This window comes from Liolophura sinensis, chromosome 10, assembly GCF_032854445.1.
Source record: "Liolophura sinensis isolate JHLJ2023 chromosome 10, CUHK_Ljap_v2, whole genome shotgun sequence".
In the NCBI taxonomy this organism is placed as follows: Eukaryota; Metazoa; Mollusca; class Polyplacophora; order Chitonida; family Chitonidae; genus Liolophura; species Liolophura sinensis.
The window spans coordinates 19743456-19768352 of record NC_088304.1 but is presented as its reverse complement, the minus strand read 5'-3'; the positions used below and the strand labels follow the sequence as shown (position 1 = coordinate 19768352).

The 24897-nt window shown below is 39.1% G+C and overlaps 2 protein-coding genes across 2 annotated transcripts; one reads left to right on the top strand and one right to left on the bottom strand.

Annotated features, from left to right (window-relative positions):
• Window positions 1-729: 729 nt before the first annotated feature.
• Window positions 730-12423, bottom strand: LOC135476695 (GPN-loop GTPase 3-like). The gene is made up of 8 exons (XM_064756808.1): window positions 12290-12423; window positions 10253-10361; window positions 7836-7923; window positions 6776-6855; window positions 6404-6644; window positions 5417-5516; window positions 4009-4137; window positions 730-2499 (listed from the first exon to the last, which is right to left on the bottom strand). The coding sequence occupies exons 1-8, from the start codon at window positions 12335-12337 to the stop codon at window positions 2464-2466; spliced, it is 831 nt and encodes a 276-aa protein (XP_064612878.1). The 5' UTR covers window positions 12338-12423; the 3' UTR covers window positions 730-2463.
• A 215-nt stretch (window positions 12424-12638) lies between these two features.
• On the top strand, window positions 12639-23183 carry LOC135476254 (actin-related protein 2/3 complex subunit 3-A-like). Its single transcript, XM_064756216.1, has 7 exons — window positions 12639-12735; window positions 15122-15218; window positions 16334-16410; window positions 17788-17856; window positions 19496-19622; window positions 20712-20806; window positions 21960-23183. The coding sequence occupies exons 1-7, from the start codon at window positions 12730-12732 to the stop codon at window positions 22020-22022; spliced, it is 534 nt and encodes a 177-aa protein (XP_064612286.1). The 5' UTR covers window positions 12639-12729; the 3' UTR covers window positions 22023-23183.
• Window positions 23184-24897: the final 1714 nt, after the last annotated feature.

Sequence of the window (24897 nt, the reverse complement as noted above, 5' to 3'; positions counted from 1 at the left end):
TATACACTGTATATGTTAAAACCTACAGCATAACTTCATGCAAATAAATTCAGGTACATGGTAATTGTGGCCTGAAATGTCGTGTAGAAAATTCTGCAACTGCAGCTGTCTTTGGACGGGCTCTCATAATCCATGAGAACCTCCTATAGGTTCTGTTGTGATATGCATTCCTGTAACACTTGTGATGTACTTTCACGTCATCTGTATAGTTGTGTTCTCTGTTACAAACACCTCTGTATTATCTCACAGGTGTGTCCCACACAAATCTGATTGACCGATTGTTATGATGAATTAAAGGATTATTATACTGAAGATAATGAGCTGTAGTTCGTCGTCGCTGTCTTCGTTGTGTTACCGAGTCTGTGGCAAGCTTCTGCTGAAATAACTGTAGACTATAAATCTTCAACCTTTAAGGACTTTTTTTGATGGAATGGCCAATGGCCAACAAGCTTGCGGTGTTCCATCAAAATAATAAACTACAAGGCACTATTAGAGTGCAAACCTTCATGACAGCTTTATGCACAAATTCTCGCACTACTGCATGGCTGCCGTTAATCATACAAGTACCAAAAAAGGTACAACAGGCACTGCTAGGTATTATATCTAACGTAAAAGAAAAGTATGGATCTGTGTCTTGCCTGAAAAATAGTTTAAGAATCACTGAAAAAAAAAACTCCTGGGTCCAGTTTCATAACGCTCTCTTTAACGTTACAAGCTCACAACTACCATGACGACGTAATGCCTACAGTATTGGTTGCTTGGTAGTTAAGTGAACGTAACATTAAGAGTGCTTCATGAAACCATGCTTCAGTCTTGGATTACCACCAAGATATACTGTATCTCCTAACCCGGAATTCTGTGTGTCCACAAATATGGAACTCAAGCTATTATCCTTAACCAAGATTGCAAAAGATTTCCTTATAAGGAAATTGGCACACACAATTTTGTGCTTTCAGAACTGTTATTGCCCAAAGGAAAGACAAAAACCCCCAACATTTATATCACAATGGGTTTAACTGCAGTGTACATGCATTTACACACCTTTTATAACATTAAGAGATAGCTTCTGTGGTCTACTGGTCAGAGCACCCACCTTGAAGTCTGGAGACCCTGGGATCAAACATGGGTGGGGCCATACCAAAGACTTTGAAAACGTACCTTGCAGCCGTCACTCAGTACTGAGATGTTAGAACAAGGAAACATGACTGGTTGGCCCAGTGTCAGTATAATGCGACTGGGTAGGGTGTCAGTATAATGTCACTGGGTGGGGTGTCATGTGTGGTGTCTTCGGCAGGGTATTTCACTGGTGGAAGCACTTTGGCGGCATATACTTTCCCTGCCTGTAGACATATTATGCCTCCACCAAATTACTCCTCATCGCCATATGACTGAAACGTTGCTAAGTATGAGCAAAATCCCCAAGCATACGTAAGCATATAGCATTAAGATCTATTACATCCAGCCAATCATCATAAGTGATAAAACAATGGCTTCTGAGAAAGACATTTCCAAGCAGAATTTCCTGTACATTAACAACAATACTGAATTATTTGGGGTTATAAGTTTTCCATCCCAAATGGAAAAATTTTAATATTTTTGTGTTATTTGCATAAATATACAAATGATCAAACTGTCATCTTACGAATCAGACGGCGAACTGAATTACAGTCAACGTCAAGTCTCCTCGGTGCATGGATCTACTTTTAAATATAAATGTAAATAAAGACTTCCTACCAGCTGAGAGGCCTATTTTAGGTCAGGGATAGAAAGCTACAAAAATGAACATCTCTTCACTAGGAAAAAGGAAATTTTGCCAGAAATAATGTTCTAACCACCTTTGAAAACATAAGCCACTGTTTACCATGTTGGAGTGCCATAATGAAAGGGGTCAGTCCAAACAAACAGCTACCAGAACTGACTGAAAGAGTTTCATCACAGTGGACTCTAGTGATGAACCTACAATTTATTTATTTATTTGGTTGGTGTTTTACGCCGCACTCAAGAATATTCCACTTATACAACGGCAGCCAGTGTTATGGTGGGAGGAAACCGGGCACAGCCCAGGGGAAACGCACGACCTTCTGCAAGTTACTGACAGATCTTCCCACTTATGGCTGGAGGGGATAGCGCGCTAAACAACTGAGCCACAGAGGCCCCGAAACCTGACAGAGCTTGGGAGAAGCCACAACCATAACCACAACCATCCGCAAGTTGTTGCAAGACCTTCCCACATATGGCCGGAGAGCTAATGACACTGCTAAGCAGTCACAATGTTATCATGGATCACCATGGTTACGTGTGTTGATGCTCACAGCATCCTAAGAAATGGAGTCAACTGTCCTTAGGGTCCTTCTCTTCACTAATATGCACAATAAATGACCGCCTGTTCATGGGATACAGTACATGTTTTCAGGGGTAACCATGGTAACACATGTTGTTTCTGACAGCATCCTCGGTGTGGGGTCAGCTGTCATCTGGATCTTCCTCATCGCCAAAATCCTGGATAAATAAAAAGACAGAAATCAGTGGTAATACACCACAGAGCTCAAAGAAGAGAAAACAACCGTAACTTTTATCATTCTGTAATTCATATATTAAAATAACTCATTGTTTTTTTATGCCACACTTTCTGCTTATATGATGGTGATAAGTATTATGGGTGGAACAAACCAGAGTACCCGGGGTACGCCGCTGACCTTTGGCAAGCTGCTGACGAACTCTCCCTGGGGAGTGATGTACACAGTTGTCCACCATACTGGTGGAAGACAAGTCTTCAGACAGAGCAAACAGCCACATGCACACTGTCCACATGACACAATAATGGTGCACCTTATTGTTTTCAGTCCACCAACTGTTTTAAGGTCCACTTTACTGTTTTAGGGTCAACCTTACTGTTTAGCGTCCACTTACCTGTTTTAGCCATGTTTAATGTCAACCACATTACTGTTTTCTCGTCCCCCTTATTGTTTTAGGATTCACCTTATTGTTTTAGGGTTCACCTTATTGTTTTAGGGTTCACCTTATTATTCACCTTATTGTTTTAGGGCTCACCTTATTGTTTTAGGGTCCACCTTATTGCTTCAGGATTCACCTTATTGCTTCAGGATTCACCTTATTGCTTCAGGATTCACCTTATTGTTTTATTGTTTGGCTTACTGTTTTAAGGTTCACCTTGTTGTTTTAGGGTTCACCTTATTATTCACCTTATTGTTTTAGGGCTCACCTTATTGTTTTAGGGTTCACCCTATTGCTTTAGGATTCACCTTATTGCTTCAGGATTCACCTTATTGTTTTATTGTTTGGCTTACTGTTTTAAGGTTCACCTTATTGTTTTGGGGTTCACCTTATTATTCACCTTATTGTTTTAGGGCTCACCTTATTGCTTTAGGGTCCACCTTATTGCTTCAGGATTCACCTTATTGCTTCAGGATTCACCTTATTGTTTTATTGTTTGGCTTACTGTTTTAAGGTTCACCTTATTGTTTTGGGGTTCACCTTATTATTCACCTTATTGTTTTAGGGCTCACCTTATTGTTTTAGGGTCCACCTTATTGCTTCAGGATTCACCTTATTGCTTCAGGATTCACCTTATTGTTTGGCTTACTGTTTTAAGGTTCACCTTGTTGTTTTAGGATTCACCTTATTATTCACCTTATTGTTTTAGGGCTCACCTTGTTGTTTTAGGGTTCACCTTATTATTCACCTTATTGTTTTAGGGCTCACCTTGTTGTTTTAGGGTTCACCTTATTATTCACCTTATTGTTTTAGGGTTCACCTTATTGTTTTAGGGTTCACCTTATTGTTTTAGGGTTCACCTTATTATTCACCTTATTGTTTTAGGGCTCACCTTATTGTTTTAGGGTTCACCCTATTGCTTTAGGATTCACCTTATTGCTTTAGGATTCACCTTATTGTTTTATGGTTTGGCTTACTGTTTAAAGGTTTACCTTATAGTCTTTAGGGCTCACTGTTTTATAGTTCACCTTACTGTTTTATTGCTTGGCTTACTTTAGGTTCCTTGGGTTCCAAATCCTCTCCATACTGTATGGCATTGTCAATCAGCAGACTGATGTCTAACACAGAATCTTCATCTGTCTGATCCAATGGGAAGAACTTCACCAGGCTGTAATCATCAATCTGTCCAAAACAGAAAAAAAACAAAACAAAAAATACAATGATTAAAAACAGTTTTCACCAGTATTTTAGCCACATCATATCCATGTGTTCTTGTAGCAGGTCAGTCTAATTGCTGGCAGATTCACATGCAAGGATGCTCAAAACCCAACTTACCTCAACTTCAGCATTGCGTTGTGTCTTAAGTACTTGTGTATACTCCAGTTGTGAATGTGTATGGTGGTTCAATCCAAAGTCATCTGGCCATCCGCATCTGGAACCAGCTGACAAGGACCAGTTGAGTTGTATCTCATGTATGTTGAAGTTTATAGTGCTGCCTCACTGAAATGACTTACTGAACCAGCACTTAGTCTATTATAGTAACCTGTGTGATGTACTGAAGAATGAAAGATGTACGTATGTATGTATGTATGCTTGGGGTTTAACATCGTACTTAAACAGTTTTCATCATATGATGATGAGGAATACATATATACTGTGTCTTCTTGTGGCAGGGTGAGTCCATGCAGGTCTTATTTCATCCTTCTAACCTCTCAGTGCGGAGCGCCAAGCGAGGCGGCAGCAAGGACTGTTATAAAGTCTTTGGTATGACCTTCCCGAGGTTTGATCCCGAGGTCTCTCTACTTTGAGACAGACCCTCCACCTAACCATTAGGCCACTGAAGTGGTAGAAGGATGATAAATGAAGTTTTGGGCAATCCCCAATAATCCACACAACATAGCCGTATTATTACATTACACTGTCGGCCGTACGTGGGAAGGTCTGCCAGCAACAGCAGAGCCCGGGGGAAACCCACAACAATCTGCAGGTTGCTGGCAGACCATCCCACATACGACTGGAGAGGAAGCCAGCATGAGCTGGACTTGAACTCACAACGACTGAATGGGTGAGAGACTCCTGGGTCATTATGCTGTGCTATCACGCTATCCAACTGAGCCATGGAGGGCCCCAAATGCAAAATAAAGTTTTGAAATATCAAGCTTGAAGTAAAAAACCACTTTCCTATATAATTTGGTTCAGTGGCAGGTGTAACTAAATGCACCTAAAATTTTCAAGGCATAAACACAGGAAAAAATTAATAGCATTTGGTTCCTAACCTGTCTTTATTTAAGCCAATGAAAATGTCTCCAATATAAGCAGTTAATTTGAACTCTTTCAGTTGCCTTTCAAATACAGTAATAACTACTGACTAAAAAAAACAAAACACAACAGAGACTTTATCCAAAGAGAGCAGCACGAGGATTTAATGCTGTAAATTAACTTGTCCATTTACTGAGCTTACCATTTGTGCTATGACAGCATTAAGCTTGGCAAATTTCTTTGACACATTCGACTCATCAAGATCTTCATTCAGCAAACTGAGAAGGTCAGGCTCGAGATATCTGTGAAAATGAAGCAGACGGTTTTTCTGTTAAGCTCTATCAGTTTCTCGTCAGCCAAATTTTGTCTTTTGACATTCTATCAGGTCTTGATCCACAACGAATTTCAGAAAATAAACGTCAAGTTCAGGATGCAAGACAAACAATTTGTATGTACCTGTACCGGCCCTAGTGCTATTGCTAATATAACCACATGTATTTTTGTCCCAAAAATTTGAAAAAATGCAATTATAGACCAATAAAAGTCAGAAAATATTACTTTTGGAAACCTCTTCTCACATTTCTTCAGTGTCAGCCTACCTTCCAAATCAACTTTAAAATATATTTCTATTAAGGTAAATCAAATTTTCCGAAAACGATAAATGCATAGACTTTAAAATTTGAGACAAATACAGTATGAGTTCACAGCCCAGGAAAAGTATTTACTTATATTATATCTTTTATTTTATATTTATTTGATTGGTGTTTTACTTCTTCACTCATTTGTTAATATATATATATATATATATATATATATATATATATATATATATATATATATTTTCACTTATACAATGGTTGCCAGCACTACGGTGGAAGGAAAATGGGCAAAGCCCTGAGGAAAGCCAGCATGAGTTGGACTTGGTACATCACACACTTTGATGACAGGCTCCTGGGTCATTATGCTATGCTACCACACTAACCACAAGGCTAAGTTAGCCCTCTATAGAAAAACAAAACGTCAATTCTGTTGCTTTTGAATTAAATTATAATCAGTTTTTTTTTTTGGTTTTTTTTTTTTCACAGCCATGAAGGTCACCTGCTGAATGAGATGTACATTTCACTTCATCACTGACAGCTTTCTGTGTGAGATACATGTGAGCACTCCCCACCTACAGAAAGCAACCTACCTGTCCAGAGACTTCTTAGCCTTCTTGCTCAGAAGGTCCAATTTGGACATGATATTGACGTGGGGGATTTCTAGGTTGACCATGGTAGACAGAGCAGTCAGCATGCCAGACACAAACTTTGAGGGTTCAATCATAAACTGGGAGTCTATAAGGTAGACGCCGCACACACGGAAATCCCACTGCTGTAGCTGGTCAACCAGGTTCTTCATCACAGGGATGTGTGTGTACAGCTCTATTTGTCCTGAAAAACACAGGTCAAGGTCATTGATTATCATGGTAAATAACTTACGACGTCACCCATGGTTGCCCAAAGTTACACATTTTGACAGATCCTGAGAGATATTGTCATTATACAAACATCCAGTCTCTTACCTGGGCAATCAAATATGATATAATCATCATCTATGTCGTCTATCTGCTCATACAGCCAGTCAAAGTTCTGTGTAAAATACCTGAAAGAAAGAAAGACAGTGAAATAAAGGCATTGATAAAACTCACATCTTAAAATGGTTAAACTTTCAGAATAAACACATAGAATATGTTTACACTGGGAGCCTAAGGCCTGGAGCTCAAACAAACAAGACACCAATATCTGAGCATATCTAAGTTAATCTAGGCTGCCACCGGAAATACACTGAAATGGAATTCTGCTGGGCGTCATCCGTAGGGGCCACTAAAATGGGTCTTACTCAGATATTGGAGATATCAGTCAGAACAACTACAGAGCACATATGCAGGATTAAAAGCAGATCAAACTTGCCGGGGGGGCTTCTGGGGTCGAGGTGGTTAGCACGGCACAATGACCCAGGTGCCTCCCACCATGCGGTCACTGTGAGTTCAAGTCCAGATCTTGCTGGCTTCCTCTCTGGCTGTACATGGAAGGTCTCCCAGCATTCTGCGGATGGTTGTAGTTTCCCCCCACCATAATGCTGGCCGCCGTCGTATAAGTGAAATATTCATGAGTACGGCGTGAAACACCCCTCAAATAAATCAAATCAAAAAAACATACTTGCCAGACATATTAACCGCCCCAAAGGATCTCTTAATTTGGGGCCAGTTCAAACATAGGATGTACCAGATTAAACTAGGTTTAAATAATCAAGTACTTTTCGATGTATGTCAAATAACCTGTGCCAAACATTTTATCCGCTCCAATGATCCTACCAGAAACTCCGAAAATAGTTTCTCCCAAGGCTTTCCATAACAATTAGGCTAGTCCAATTACTGGAGGTACTGGATACATTAATGTTATCTGAACAAGTACTGAACAAAGAAAAACGATGAAGATAGACTGTAATGCCTTAATAGTGCAATGCAGAGAGGGAGCAAAGTACAAAAGGGCAGGAGTCAAGGAAGCTACCTATAGATGTACTTTTTTTCTTCTTGAGCGTAAAAGTTTGAGCACAGTAGTTTACAGTAACAACATACTCACTCCATACAAAATATCAGTCCTCCATTTGGCCCGTAGCGTAGCGAATCATCCTCCATCACATCCTCAACACTGATCAACTCTCGCACATCTGTAAGTAGGAAGAATAAGATAAAAGCCACCTGTCCTTTTCCACTTACCCTAAATGATCTCAAATTTCGCAGCAAAAGCGCATTTTAAGAGGCAAATAAATGTCATAAAATTTTTTTTTTTGGTGCTGAAACTTACAATTTTCTGGTAGAATACCATCCTATGTTCCAAGCAAACCTCAAAACACCTTTCTAAATTCAATAGAACCCTTGAAATCAGGAAAAATGGGCAAGTTTGTCATGGACAAAATTTGAGGTCATTCAGGGTAGTTTCCACATTATAGCTTTGTTTCTGCAGACATGCGATTGCGTTTGCATTAGTTCATGCCACTGTGTCGTTCATCGGTTACAGGCCATGCATTTAGTGAGTGAGTGAGTGAGTGTTTGGGGTTTAACATCGTACTTAACAATTTTTCAGTCATGCGACAATGAACGAGTCCTTAGGTTTACCAGTTGCTGCAGTATCCCCTTCATGCTGAGCGCCAAGCGAGGAAGTTACAACTTCCTCTTTTACAGTCTTAGGTGTGACTCGACCCAGGATTGACCCAGGATCAACCGTTCCCGAAGAGGCCCATGCGTTTAACTGTATAACCTGCCACCTCAGCAATAAATCCTTGTCCCTTGCATTAAAACTGAGACACGTTCCATTCACTCTGCGTTAAAGCCTGTGTTAAGAAATTGCACCCAGTCAGTGAAAACACTCCAGTTTTACTTATCTAATTTCCATTCTTGGAGGAAATATTGGATCACTAATTGCAACTGCATGTCCGTAGAAACACACTCTAAGGCAGGTCCTAATCTACCTCTCGCTTCTAGCCTCTACCTCAAAAGATTCTTGAAATATAATATTTCTTGTACTCTATAAGATTAAGCCTGACTCATACAAGTATTCTTCTTGAGAGATAAAAATGACCTTAAAGATACGCCTTTATCATTTCTCAGCTGTCAGCCTAAAAGATCATCGGCCGGCCAGTCAATCGGACTATGTATAACACTTTCCAACATACAGGATACTGATAAAAACTTTTTGAAAAAGTGTGCAAAAGGTCTATATGCACTATGCCTGTCTACATTGAAAGAAAGACAACACTTGACAACATGTATGAATATGCATCAATGAAGAATCCTTCAAAAAGTTTGAAGAGTCAAATTTACTGTAAACTACTTATCATTCGCTGGAATTTGTTTTCATGGATTTACTAAAAAAATATGCTCACGGGAATTAATTTTCGCGTATTTAAGCAAGCCAATGCTGAAAAAATCTGTTTAATTTTCCTTCAGTTGTTATGATATGGCCGAAATAACTCAAGCACGTCAAACAGGTATTATTAAGGTTAGCTTTAATCCTCTTTTGTTTCATGGGGTGTCGCTAATCCTCATAATCTGGATCAGAGATGAAAACAACTGGGAATGGATTATCACTATGTAAGAAGGTTACTTTTGCACCTACTCTGAAGAGTATATTCAAACAGGTTTCACGTCTTTTTGCTCCTCTGAGCAACAGACAAAGTGATATGTCACCTTTCCAGCAGTTCATCACAAAGCAGATGAATTCAATATGATCGTCGCCAGTAATCCATTCTTTATCAAGCAACATGATTAGATTTCCGTTTTAATCGTCCTTCGTAGACAATTAGAAACCACTAACATTGAAGTAGCTGTTAAACGGCCACTGTGTTGTTGTACACAGTCACAATTAGTTAGAAGCTGACTCAATGGTCCACATGACAGACACAGCCAACAAGACAGCATGTATTAAAGCAACATTCATTGGAAGCCAGCACGTGTTGGTATCTACTTTTCCTTCCCTTCACCGGCATACTGAAGACTGATCAAACTAAAGAAGAATGAATTCCCACTTTGTCTTATATCTGTCTTGTATTCTGTATAAAGCCTAATTTTCCCTCCCTGCTGTTAAAATTTAGTTGGCCTGCTGGGCTGACAGGAGTTGCGTTAAGAATGATTTCATTTCATTAATACTACTACGAGTACCTGTTGTATATCATTCTATAATAGAACTGGAATTTTTTCTGCTGGAATTATTTTTCACGGTAAATTATGGACCTCGAATTTCGCGAAAATTAGTTTCACGTGAAAAATTAATTACTTTACAGTATATTTTTGTGATGTTGCACAACCGAGATGTCGCAGCTCAATGCACATTGAGACAATCAAATTCGCTGTGACCAATCAAGCGTGACTTGCATGTATTTATTGAACCTGAGGATGGAGGTGTTAATAAATAAATAAATACATATAGTTCACCAATCAGTGCACATCATCAAGAATTGTCAGATTTGCACTGACTGACTGATAGTACTGAGACAATACCTGCTAAGACGGAGTAGTTAAATTCCTCTGCAGCTGGATCTAAGTTGACCACTTGAACAGACCTCTTTAAAGTTTCATAGTGTTTCTGCATTGTACAGCAATAAGTGGACTGCAAATCAAACAGAATTATTTTAGTTAACCACAGTTTCATTTCAAAATCTGCATCAAATCCAGATCACGCCTTTAATACATACCCTGATTTTATCTGAGCTCAAAACAAAATACTGTCGTACAAGTATTCACACTTTCTTCACAAAAATTTGTATATCAGCACTATTTATTCATTTGATTGGTGTGTTACGACGTAGTCAAGAATATTTCACTTATACGACAGCGGTCAGCATGGTGGGTGGAAACCGGGCACAGTCCCTGGGAAACCCGCGTCCATCTGCAGGTTGCTGGCAGACCTTCCCACGTACGGTTGGAGAAGAAGCCAGCATGAAATGGACTTGAATTCACAGCGACTGCATTGGTGAGAGACTCCTGGGTCATTACGCTGCACTAGCGCGCTAACCAACTGAGCCACAGAGGCCCCGCACTATTTATCATTATCCAACAATAATTCAAAACTTAAAGAGACTATGCTGGATATTATTGCCAAAAAAATCCTCATTTACTAATCAAATCAAATTTTCTGCTTTTAAATACAACAAATAGCTCCAATCAATGCATTTGACTACATATCAAAACTCCTGTTTGACATGCATATAGTGCTAAAACAATTCTAAAGTTTGAAAAAGTCATACAGTAATTTTTTTTAATTTTAGGGATATTTTATGAAAGGTAATTATTTGTGCTATTCTAAAACTATATAAAAAATTGCATTAGATTTGTTCTGATCCATTCAATTTTTTGCCAAATATCTCTTTAAATCTGTGTAGGCCTATTTTCAAAGTTTTCAAATACTGAATTACAGAGATGATCGACTGTTGCAGTTGAAAATCTAGAATTTAATCGTACTGAACTTCTTGATTAAAAACTGCACAAATCTAAGTATGCATGTATGTATGCTTGGGGTTTAACATGACAACAACCTTAGATTCAAAAATGGGGAGTTGCAAAGACAAAGTTAGAGTTGAGCAGAGTCGAGTAGCTGGGTAGAGTACTCCTTTTCTTATACTGGCCTAGCCGCTAGCGTCAGAGCCTTACGTGGTATCCCTTTAACTCGTTAGTCAATGAGCCCCTTTTCAGATGCTTATTGTGAAAACTGGTTCTTCAATGAACTGACATCAATTTACCACATGACGGCAGCCTCAACTATCAAATTCCCGAACCTTGTCCACAGAACAGCCCTGTGCCCAGTTTCACAACGATGTTGCACATGTACGATAATCCCTTATATGGGACTAGCCCTGAAAGACTCCAACTTTTCTTATACTGGCCCAGTGTCGTTGGAGTCTTGATGTTACAATGTTAATTTTGTACTAAACGAAGGTCCAAGCCGATTATCCTTTTTACTGAACAAGTCTCACGCAAATAAAAGGCACCAACCTAAAGATCTGCTTTCCACACCCACGTCACCAACGCCACTCAATCTAGAATAGCTTTATTATAGCCATAAAGGCTTCCACAGTATACGCTCCCTGTTGAGCATCTGTGCGCACATGGGGTAGCATTACGTGTGCAGGCGAGCTGAGAGGTAAGAGCTAAAGTTGACACCTCTTTTGGACAGCAGCCATTGTTTAGAGAGCACTTAGCAGACATGGTGTGAACCGGTGTGTGATTTACCACTGGTTCCCCCTGTGGCTACGATACTCCGCCAGCCAAATATAACAAGAGGAGTTGAAGTAGCCAACTGGATCAAGATCCTTTCGGGGCTAATATAGGGCAATGGTATGGTAACAGTGATGTACAAAATATCGTACGACAAATGTACGATAAAAAAAATGTTGTACGCCGCTTGGTGAAACTGGTCCCAGAATTATACAACAGAAACATGACTGATCGAGCTTATCAATACATTGCACTGTGAAATGAAAATTAGTTCTTTCTTTCAAGTTTCTGAAGTAAATGTCAGACAGTTGTGATGCCCAATACCTTGCCACTGCCGGCTGGCCCCATGACTAACTGAGCGTATCTAGGCATGACGCTCCTCTTAAGAACAACGAATGGGCTTCAAATTTGATTGAAGTTTCTTCTCCCTTTCGGTTTTCATCAACAACATCGCCATGTGCTTCCGGTGAATTTGAAAGTCACGTGACTGTCTCTTAGCTCAATGTAAATCCTGTCAACATACCAAACGATTAATGTCATGCTTTCACTAGCGAAAAATAACTGCTTCCCCAAAGAATACATGCATAGAAATCAACAATTAATTACTTAATGTTGATAAAAGAATTTCCTTTACTGAGAATTAGTAACGTGAGAAGGGATCTTTGACGATCACGTGACTGTCTGATTCACTGCCGGGATAAGCCCAAGTGAGACAAAATAATTAAGTTTCAGAACTAAATTGTGGGACTAATTCACCAAAGATCATGCCGGTAAGAATGCATAATTGTGGTCGTTACGTGTGTCCTTTCAGTTGTTACGAGGGGTTGCCTTATTTTGGCCTTTATGTTTAATTTTCTGTGTATATCCAGTGGGCGGGGTCGGCTTAAATCATTCACTCACTTGTCACAGTTCGAGATGAGGAAGTGTTTATTGTCACACCTTTTGTCAGAGTCTCATACTGTTATTTGCTTTATTTAGGTATACAAACTATAATCCATGATATCATACATTGATGAAAGATGAAAGTTAAAATAGCTCATACAGTGATGAATAGAAAGTAGTCCCGAGATTGCTCTTACATTAGGCTTGGCAAAATTTGTTTCCGCCAAGGATGGTTCAAAACCAACTTCAGAGCGTGCTCCATTAAAAAAACCAGATGCAGTTGCCATGACTATTTGTTGAGAGAAAGATCATGTTTCAAATACAGTTTTATGGCCTTAGGTTTGCAGTCACACTTATTGCTTACGTTTTTGTCAGTCAGTTTAAAGCGCTCGGTTATTTCTATTAGAACATTACAGCTGAGCAATCTTGGACTATTCTGAAGTTTGGGTTGGCAATTTTATTTTGTCCAAGGACCTAAACCAACGTCTGAGCGTACTCCATATAAAAACATTTGAGCATTACCAAATAATCTTGAAATGATGCAGCCTTAAAAATGACTGATTGGTGTTGTGCTTGCGATAAATTAAAGTCATGGAGAAGTATTTGACCAATAATTTTTGTTGCTAATGCCGTGACAAAATGCTGTGGCAAAACGGTAGTTTGGGGCCATCCTTTGTCGAACAAAATTTTGCTCAACTTAATGGTAAAGCAATCTCACAGAGTGAAGAAAGGTGAAATAAAAATGGGGTGAATAATAAGGGAGTTTATTTTCTGTATGTGATTGTTGTTAAACAAAATTTCTTGAGAATAGTGGGCACACAATGGCAGCTGAGCTTTACAACTTTCCACAGTCGCATCCAGACGGTGGCCCATTTTCATGAATAAGACGAATTGGAACCATGTGAATCCATATTAATGAGTATGTTACCAGTGAATATATGCACCTTCAGACATCATGAAGTCAAGTTTGGGAATAAGCAGCTGGACAAGGACAATGTCCTGCAACAAATAGTGTTTTGACAGGAGTCAGCTGTTTGGTTCAGGACAAAACTGCCATGTAAATAACATTGTAACTTTATTAATAGTGTGAATAAGTGGAAGATTTGCCAACATATCCTGTACCAACTTGAAATTTATTTCCAGTCAGAAGTGAAGAAATGCCAACTTTAGTCAGACACACTTCATGGATTAATTTGAATTTGTGTTGTCTACTTAGTGATACTCCCACTGTTTTTGTTTGTCAAGTCGTTTAGTGTATATCTGGATACCTCTGACGAATAGATCCTGATTTTCTTGAACAGTTGCTTGTTTATTTCACATCTCCCCAAAGTATCAAAGCAAATTAGCTCATATAGTAGCTGTTCAAGAAACTTGTGTTTTCTATAAGAGACTAAATCTTTCTTACATATTTTCATACAGAACATATTCCATATCTGATTTTTGTAACATTTTTGACAGGACAGTGAAGAAGAGGATATAGACCACATTTTTTCCCATTGACTTTAGTTCATTATTTCTTATGTTCACACCTAAGTCTCTTAATATTACATGTATCTATGTTTTACTAAACAGGCAACATCGTTGGTAAGTCTTGAAAACACATTGTCCCTTTCCTTCTGTATTTAGATTCTGTAACCCATACCCCACCCCCATTTGCCCCCCCCCCCCTTAAATTAAATCAATGACTATTATATACATGTATTTATTTTCCGTAAACCTTTTAGACGAACCCACCATAAACTTGTATTAAACCTACATTAAATATATATTTTTAAACATGTTGATCCCAATCTTTAAAATCTAAAGTATATCACAATTATTTGCTTATTTTAAGCAACAGGACTTAATGTTAGTCTGAGGACAAAAAAAATTTAAATATTACAGTATAATATTATTTGAAAATAAGCACTAAATTGTGAACATTTATTGGGTCAGTATGATAACACTGGACAGTTTGGACTGGTAAGCTGGGCCCCTTTTTTTGTATTTCGAGTTTTATTCAATATTATTTGACAGGTAATCTTACCGGTATGTCTTTCTTTGGTTAATCTTCTACTCATATCCAACTAATGATGTCATGGGTTCCTCTTATTGTCCAAAATACAGTTTATCCAAAAAATCAGAAAGTGCATGAGTGCCTTGACACAGTCAAATCTCTTTCACATGTCCGACAAGTTTAGGCTTCAGAAGCTTGCATGAGTTGTCAGCTTTATTACTAACTTGCTAACTGTATTTCGATAGCAGATTATGATTTTGTTATGTTCTTGGTTCCAGGCCTACCACTCCCAATTCACGAAGGCCAACTTGAGGGTAGGGAACATGGCGCTTCTACCCCTCAGAACACAGTTCAAGGGACCAGCTCCCAAAGATAGTAAGTTTCATCAATATAGTGACTGTGAGATCAAATCCAGCTCATGCTGGCTTTCTGTCCGGCCGTACGTGGGAAGGACTGTCAGCAGTGTGTGGATGGTAGTGGGTTTTATACGGGCTCTGCCTGGTTTCCTCCCACCATAATGTGCCATAGTATAAGTGAAATATTCTTGAGAATGGCGTAAACACCAATCAAGTAAATAAATAGTATGTTTTGTTGGCACTCTTACGAACCTCCACATACAGGGTAACGTGTGTAGCCAGGGGGGTGTCTCATTGTCTTTGAGATGCCTTATGTTTGCAAAATTATCTTGGGAGAGATAGGGAAAATAAGGGAAAGTTGGAAATGAGACACCATGGTTTCAAATTCTAACTAAATCTGTGCAGGGTAAATGTTACACATTCATTTGTTCTCTCAAAGTGAAAGAAGGTATCTGATGATATTTAGCCTGTAAACTTTATAGATCTTGTTAATGCAGTGCTATGTGCCCTAATTCCATAACCTTTCTGCAAATGAAAGAGCAACTTTCAGTGCAATTTATGCACTTTTTAATGTGATTTTGGAGACAAAACAACATTGGTTGGATTGGCCAGTTTCAGGACTTCACAAAAAGTATAATTTTATCAGTCTTTACAGACTGTTGCCTTCAGAATATGCTTGAATAAACACCTTACAAACATGCGAAAAGGTTGAAGAAGAACAAAATACTTTGGCATTACTGTAACTCACTAAATTTGGGAGGCTGTGAACTTTACAAATCTTGCTAAGTGCCTACATGTGTGTGTAGATTGAAAGTGTATATAAAATACATGTACGTACGTGCATTAATGTAAAAGTGAGATTGTGTGATTGTTAATTTTGGTGGTTTCCTTTACATGACTGTCCAATAGTAGTTATGCTAACAAAATTTGCATGTTTTGAGATAGATGTATGAGATGATTTTCTAATTTCACTAACCAGCTGAAATCTACCGCAGCTTTCACCCATTTAGCTCAGTCACCTCAGCCTTTTGAATATGAAGACGTTAACTCACAAGACCTCCTGTGACTTGGTTCTATGTACAAGTGAACACAAGTGAATTACATAAAAAATATTGTGATATTTTTTATTCGCAGCCAGTCAGATGGATATCATTGATGAGGCCTTGTATTTCTTCAAAGCAAATGTCTTCTTCAGAAATTATGAAATTAAGGTAAGTTCTTTTGTAATTTATGTTCGTGTTTGTGCATGTAAGTTTAATGTGGTAACAGTCCTTGTGAGCTGAGGTTGTTTGCATGCCGTTAAAGCACAGTAACCCAGGAGCCTCTCACCAATGTTGTTGCTGCAAGTTCGTCCAGGCCGTGCTGGCTTCCTCTCCGGACATGCGGTGAAAGGTCTGCCATTAACCTGCGGATGATCACGGGTTTCCTCCTGGGCTCTGCTCGGTTTCCTCCCACCACAATGCTGTCTGCCATCTGAAAAGTGAAATCTTCTTCAGTACAACCTAAAACACCAATGAAATAAATAGATAAATCAGGTCAGTCCTTCAGTACAAGTACAGTATGTATTAAAGGCCCATGCTGCCTGGTTTATTTGTCTTAAGTACACCCCTTTCAGCAGCTGAGATCATTGAGATTGTGTAATACCGGTACCTATACAGTACAAAAATCCTGCTATGCATGATCAATTGAGCCATCATTGACAAATTCTGTGTTGGGTGTAACCTGATTGTCTGAAGAATTGTTGGTTGAAAGGAAATTCTTTTTTTTATTATAACACATGTATAAAAATACATGTAGATAGGGTTTTAAAGAAAGTGACAAGGGGAGAAAAATAAAGAAAATTTCTGTGAATGTCTTTATAAAAACTTTCTAAAGAGTAGGGCCTTTCTTTTATAGGGTCAGTCAGTTTACGTCCAGCTAACATATTTATAAGGCCCTTCCCTGCGTAATGAGATCCTTTGTTTGAATCCAGCTATCAGCTGATTTGTCTGCAGCTTACAGGCAGTTGGTAAAATTTGGTGCTTCCTCTCCCAGTTTTGGTTTTGCCTGAGTCTCGTATCACAGGTGTGGAATAATCTGGAACACGCTCAATCCAGTGCATAAGCAGACAAGTCAATATGACCTGTTTTATATAAATCATGCAGGGCCGAGTCATACCGAAAGACTGTAAAAATGATACTTGTGGCTGCCTCGCTTGGCACTCAGCACTGAGAGTTTAAAGTATGGAAACTGGGACCCTTTTCACAAAACGTTCACCTCTTTGTGAAATGGGTCCCTGGACTGGTTAGCACGGTGTCAGCATAATGTGACTGGTTAGGGTGTCATGTCTGGTGTCTTGGGCATGATACCTTGTTGGCATGAACTCACTGTGCCACGAGAAGAGATAGTATACATGTAGGTAAACACACCTGGTGACAATTTTTCATCATCAGACTGAAAAATTGTTAAGCACGACGTACATGTGAAAACCCAGCATATATTCATACATATATTAGAATCATGCTTTTGTTACTTACTGTACATGTACATGCACAAGTCATCCACCTGTACATTGTACATTGTACATTTCACCCTGCTTTGGTTTGTAGAGTGAAGGGGACAGAACTCTGATCTACATCACTCTGTACATCTCAGAATGTCTCAAGAAATTGCAAAAGGTAGGTACATGCAGCTGATGTCTGCACTTCATTTCATTGAGCTGCTTCCTGGTATACGTGTGCCACCGGTCCAACTAACAGTGGTTTGTTGGCTCTCAGTTCATCGTCTTAGCCATATCGAGGCTACTACATGTGTTTCTTACACGATTCTGGATATCTCATTGGCCCTAGCTGTGTAGTGTTTTTTTTTTATATTTTCCGTGGTACAATTATTTTTTGTTTTTCCAAGATACCAGTATGTGTTTCTTACCTTGTGCAAGGCTGTTCCCAAAAAGGTCAAAGATGTTCCCCTAAACGTCAAAATTGTTAACAGAAACGGACCCTAACATGGAAATAAAGCAATCAGGGACGGGAATCAATTTCTTTAATAAAATGAAGCAGCAGAGGATATGCAGAAAATTCAAAGCTGTTCACACAGTGACAAAAGTGACATGTAGCTGAGGGTATGCAGAAAAGTCAAAGATGTTCACACAAAGACAAAAGTGACATGTAGCTGAGGGTATGCAGGAAAGTCAAAGCTGTTCACACAGTGACAAAAGTGATATGTAGCTGAGGGTATGCAGAAAAGTCAAAGATGTTCACACAAAGACAAAAGTGACATGAAGCTGAGGGTATGCAGAAAAGTCAAAGATGTTCACACAAAGACAACTGTGATATGTAGCTGAGGGTATGCAGAAAAGTCAAAGCTGTTCACACAGTGACAAAAGTGATATGTAGCTGAGGGTATGCAGAAAAGTCAAAGATATTCACACAAAGACAAAAGTGACATGTAGCTGAGGGTATGCAGAAAAGTCAAAGCTGTTCACACAGTGACAAAAGTGATATGTAGCTGAGGGTATGCAGAAAAGTCAAAGTTGTTCACACAAAGACGAAAGTGACATGAAGCTGAGGGTATGCAGAAAAGTCAAAGTTGTTCACACAAGACAAAAGTGACATGTAGCTGAAGGTATGCAGAAAAGTCAAAGCTGTTAACACAAAGACAAAAGTGATATGTAGCTGAGGGTATGCAGAAAAGTCAAAGCTGTTCACACAAAGACAACAGTGATATGTAGCTGAGGGTATGCAGAAAAGTAAAAGCTGTTCACACAAAGACAAAAGTGATATGTAGCTGAGGGTATGCAGGAAAGTCAAAGCTGTTCACACAAAGACAAAAGTGACATGAAGCTGAGGGTATGCAGAAAAGTAAAAGCTGTTCACACAAACACAAAAGTGACATGTAGCTGAGGGTATGCAGAAAAGTCAAAGCTGTTCACACAAAGACAAAAGTGACATGTAGCTGAGGGTATGCAGAAAAGTCAAAGCTGTTCACACAAAGATAAAAGTGACATGTAGCTGAGGGTATGCAGAAAAGTCAAAGCTGTTCACACAAAGAAAAAAGTGACATGTAGCTGAGGGTATGCAGAAAAGTCAAAGCTGTTCACACAAAGACAAAAGTGACATGAAGCTGAGGGTATGCAGAAAAGTCAAAGCTGTTCACACAAACACAAAAGTGACATGTAGCTGAGGGTATGCAGAAAAGTCAAAGCTGTTCACACAAAGATAAAAGAATTCACACGAAGATTAATGCCCTTCAGATGTAGAGATGAAAGCTGTTCAGAACATCTCAAAAAAGTGGAGAACTAATTGACCCTATTTTCAGTGTTCATCCAAAAATAATGGGCAGAAGGAGATGCACACACTCGCTGTGTCAAACCACTGTATACCAGGGGAGAGGGGATTCCCTCTGAATGCCATGTATCTCAAGCCTAAGGACAGGAGCGAAGAAGGTGAGAAGCAAAAGCCTAGCATTCATTACAGTTTAACAGCCAACATTGTGTTGCTGTCAAAACTTGTGTAATATAGACATTATTGTCTGTTTTCTTCTGTGACCAAAAAATTACACACGTTGTTTAGTTTAAGTCCAGCTCATGCTGGCTTGCTCTCCCACCATACGTGGGAAGGTCTGCCAACAACCTGCAGGGTTGTCATGGGTTTCCTGGGGACTCTGCCCGGTTTCCTTCCCATCATAATGCTGGTTGCCATTGTATAAGTGCCAAATTCTTGAATACAGCATAAAACACCAATCAAATAAATAAATAAATAAAAACATTTTTTGAAGGAATATTCTGCTTTATTTTCTCATAAAAGCTTTCTCTGAAAACACTGGGATAACTTTAGTGGTATTTGATGCATGGATTCTCTACCGCAGACCTGATTAGGTTGAAGTCTGTTTGGCTTACATGTGTTTATACACTGTGGTGTAGTTTAATATGCACACTTAAAGTGTGCATGTTAATATGTACACTTAAAGTGTGCATGTAGCAGAGGAAAGTATAATCGCCTGAAAAGATAAGTAAAGCCCGTACATACATATTGTAAGGTGTCCTGGTAAGTGTCTTCAGCAGAGGAAAGTATAAATAAAGCCCATACATACATGTTGTAAGGTGTCATGATTAGTGTCTTAGTAGAGGAGAGTATAATCCCCTGAAAAGATAAATAAAGCCCGTGCATACATGTTGTAAGGTGTCATGATTAGTGTCTTCAGAATGGTGTAAGAGCTGAAGATTCAGCAGTGGGAGTGGCGTAGTAAAAGGAGATGCCATATTGCTACGTGATAAAATAATGTGTTTAAGCCCAGGAAACACAAATAAAGCTACATGTACCTTGTTTCCTTCCACCATATTGCTGGTCATATAAGTGAAATATTTCTGAGAACGGCTTAAAACACCAATCAAATAAATAAATAAATAAATAAATATGTCTACATGTGTGCCATAAATCCATACACAAAGTTAAGCATTGTGTTCTGTCAAATAACTTGTGGAATATGCCACTTCTTTTATTCAATTCTGAAAAGCTGACCTTGTTATTTGCAGACAACATGAGAGCTTACCTTCTCCAGTTGCGACAAGAGACAGGTCTGAGGCTGTGTGAGCTGGTGTTTGACCCAGCTACTGATACACCAAGCAAGGTACAAAATCTTTATTTTTTATTTATTGTGTTGAAAACTTGTCCAGTCTTTATCAAACCACCTTTTTTGACTGATTCTTTATCAGGCATTGAAAGGAAAATTGTAATGGTCCACATTTACAGTTTTTAGAAGCCGACATAGTACGTGTATATTGACTGAAATTGAGGCCAGTGAAGTTGGTTATCAAGTGTTTGAACTATAAGGCCTTTTGCTATAACGAAGAAGATTACAGCAAGTCTTAAGTATACATACAATCATCTATAAAAACAAATTTCCTCACTTCATTGGTTAGGTGTGTCTGTCATCAGGATGCTGTGAAAACAAACATCGTTTTAATCATGTTTTTAACAGGATTTGGATTCAAATTGTGTCAGGGACAGGTAGTTCAAAAAACACTTCTACCTCTGCATATGCTATGTAAACAGTATGAACATGGTTGAAAGCTATTAAATCCCAAACTAGCCTCTTTTGCACCTAGTTAGTCCGTTGTACACTGTAATATGATCTCTTCTTTTTATTTGCCACGATATGGCTGAAATATTGCCGATGTGGCGTTAAACCATAATCATTCATTCATTCTCCTTGTTATTGGCCATAATTTGTTGTAATAATTCTTGAAATCCTGTATTGTGATATGGAGATATTGCTGAATGACTCATTCAAACACATTGCTATCACTGCTGTCGTTGTTTCTCCCTTCACCAGTGACAACAAATGCTCTCCCGTTGTATTGTGTACATCCCAAATCTCTGAAGTGTGTCAGGTTCCTGGCAAAGACCAGTTATTGTGTTCTTGGGCTTCAAAGTTTTCTCACCCCTTAAACATAATGACTCTTATTATTAGTGAAAGTATGGCATTAAAACCCCATCAGATAAATCATTTACTATGATATGTATGTAATGATGGGGTTTTCGTCGCCTGGTGGTCTGCCAGGCTAGTACAGCACAATGACCGAGGTGCCTTTCGCCAATGCAATCACAAGTCCAGCTCATGCATATATGTTTTTGCCAAAAGTCAGTGGTTTGTCCGGCATTTGATAGGCTGTTGTGTACCTGTCAGAGAGACTGCAGTCTTATATATGAAAACTTGTTGAGTTTGGTGTCTTTCCGTCATGTTTTCAGTTGTACTAATACAGATGTCTTTTCTTCCCCAGTGGTGGATGTGCTTTGTAAAGAGGAAATTCATGGACAAGAGTTTATCAGCCCCTGGACATTAACATGTCAAAGTTCTGCATAAACACCAATGGAAAATCACCATGTTTTATTATGCAAGAAACGAAATGAATATGGTACTGTTCATCAACATGTTTTAAATTGGGAACATGGTTTGATTGAAATTAAGTCTCAAAAGTTATATTCAACTCCTGGAGTGGCAAGAATTATAACTTCTGTAGTTTTTGGAACTCGGGAGTTCAAATGGGGAACACCTAACACATGGTAATGTAAATGTGTCACAGTTTGAGGTTCTGGGCTCCTTCGCACAAAACACACATAGCATTACTTTCACATCACTACTGTGACGACGTAATAACCCCCAGTAAAGGTTGCCATGGAAGTTACGTGCACGTAGTGCTACGTGCAGTTTGTGAAACGGGCCCCTGAAGTTTTCTCAAAAAATCTCTATATGGAATCAGCTCCAGTGCTGAGAAGCAGAGTTGATTCTCAGAGGCCACTTTCAAAAAAAAAAGCTTTCTCCGTAAATGGTGTCACCATATGGCGTTAATTTAGGACAGAGTTCTGAGGGTCATGAAACTTGTTGAATGTGCATATGACTACAACTGTTTAATAAGTACTATACTCCCAATAGGTAGGTATACATAAGCATTTTACCTTGAGCAAAGGCTTGGTGAGCTTTTTAGTAGAACACAGGTATCGGTACTGTATATTTACTTTAGCCACCTCTTATATAATTCCATCAAATTGTTGAATAGCGATGTCAATATTACCTGTCATGTCTAAGTTTAATAGGGGCTAAAATTAAAGCCTTGTACACTGCAGTTGTAGGTCTGCAGTCTTAACCTAGAACAGTGTAATAAAGCGATCAAATAAATAAGTAAATGTGTCATGTGAAACTGGTGAAATGAGGATCAACTATGTCTTGTGGTTTTAAAAAAAATAATAGCAGTGACACCATTACTAACTAATTTCCAGATCAGTTTACAACATGTAAAAACTTTATAAGTTTATTTTACTATAAAATATGTATTGTACAAAGACTTTGGCCTGCTGGACAACCTTGGACATGGTCTAAATGACATTTTGAAGTGCTTCAAAATAAAGTAGGCATGCAAGTCCAGAATTTTGTGTTCCTCCCTTCATTTCATTCACATTTCCTTAATTGAGTGTGATACATTATACCTTACACCCACACTATGTACCTGATTGTACAGGGAGAGAATACCGTGTTCTGCATCAGTTCACCCACACTAGTTACCTGATTGTACAGAAAGGGAGAATACCATGTTCCGAATCAGTTCACTCACACTATGCACCTGATTGTACAGGCAGATAATACTGTGTTCCTGCATCAGTTCACCCACACTAGTTACCTGATTGTACAGAGAGATAATACTGTGTTCCTTCATCAGTTCACTCACACTATGTGCCTGATTGTACAGAGATAACACTGTGTTCCTTCATCAGTTCACTCACACTATGTACCTGATTGTACAGAGATAATACTGTGTTCCTTCATCAGTTCACTCACACTATGTACCTGATTGTACGGAGATAATACTGTGTTCCTTCATCAGTTCACTCACACTTTAGTTCACTCACACTATGTACCTGATTGTACAGAGATAATACTGTGTTCCTTCATCAGTTCACTCACACTATGTACCTGATTGTACAGAGAGATAATACTGTGTTCCTGCATCAGTTCACTCACACTATGTGCCTGATTGTACAGTGATAATAATGGTACGGAGTGTACCAGCTGTTACCCACCCAGCTGTTTTGTGTGCCTAATATAAACTGTCTGCGCTTATAAATAAATTTGTCACGTTTTATGAGAGCCCCTTAGATAAATACACCTAATTATGGGCGACACGGCCAGTTCGACTTAAATAGCCGTACTGTTTCTGAGGAACAGACCGGAAGACTTCTAGGCATTCTTCACAGCGGGGTACATGTATTGGGTTTAATTTGGAAATTATTGTGCGATTTGTTGCGTGAAGGGTATTCAAGTGGACGAGTTCTAAAAAGACCAAGTTCCTATTCCAAAGAGATATTGCTTGATTTCCCCGTCCGTTTTATGAAGTAGGAGACTATATCCAGAATCTGAGAAAAAAGATGGCTGACTAGGGCCTACATGTAGACGTAATTGGCCTCGGACCCCCATTAATTTTCCATAAGCGACAATGTTAACGTTTAGCGCTGTAGCTCAGTCCCAAACATTCCGTGGCCAATAAGCTTTGGCGCATACCTGGCCCAGCCTGTGAGAAAGAAGCCATAAAAATCTTGACATAGGTTGACCGTCAAAATCTGGACCTTTCCATGCCGGCAGCTGGGAGGCGTGCCTAGCAACGCCAAGGGGAAGTCACTCGCAGCCTCATCACTACCTCACACCTTGTGTCCTCTCACCCAGAATTTCAAACTTTCATCAATAAAGCTCATACCTCCTCAAAGTTTAGACATTTTCCAGCATTTCAATACCAAGCATGCACCTGTGCACCAAAAATGGACGCTTGGGAGCAAAAAAACACTTTATACCCTAAAATTCACAGAACTACAATCGTCCTTACCTAAAAACGGAAGTTGTAATGGGGTCTGTGTCCAATTCATCATATTCGTCTCTTGTGTGCTCGTCGCCATTATATGAGTGGAAAGTTCCCGATGTGATGATAAGCCATAATCATTCATTCATTCTTGTGTGTTTTGGGACTTTGCGTAGACTACCGTTAACTTAACACCAAAACGATCAAGAATAGACAACGTTCTCCTCCATTTCAAGACTTCCCAGAAACTCTTGGAAGTAATGCATGGTTTACAGATGTGAACCAAGAGGAGGCATCGAAGAGAGCGATCGCCATAATAAAGCTTCCATCACATCCTGGTGGCTGTATGAGTGGATCAGTGATAGGTTTGGTC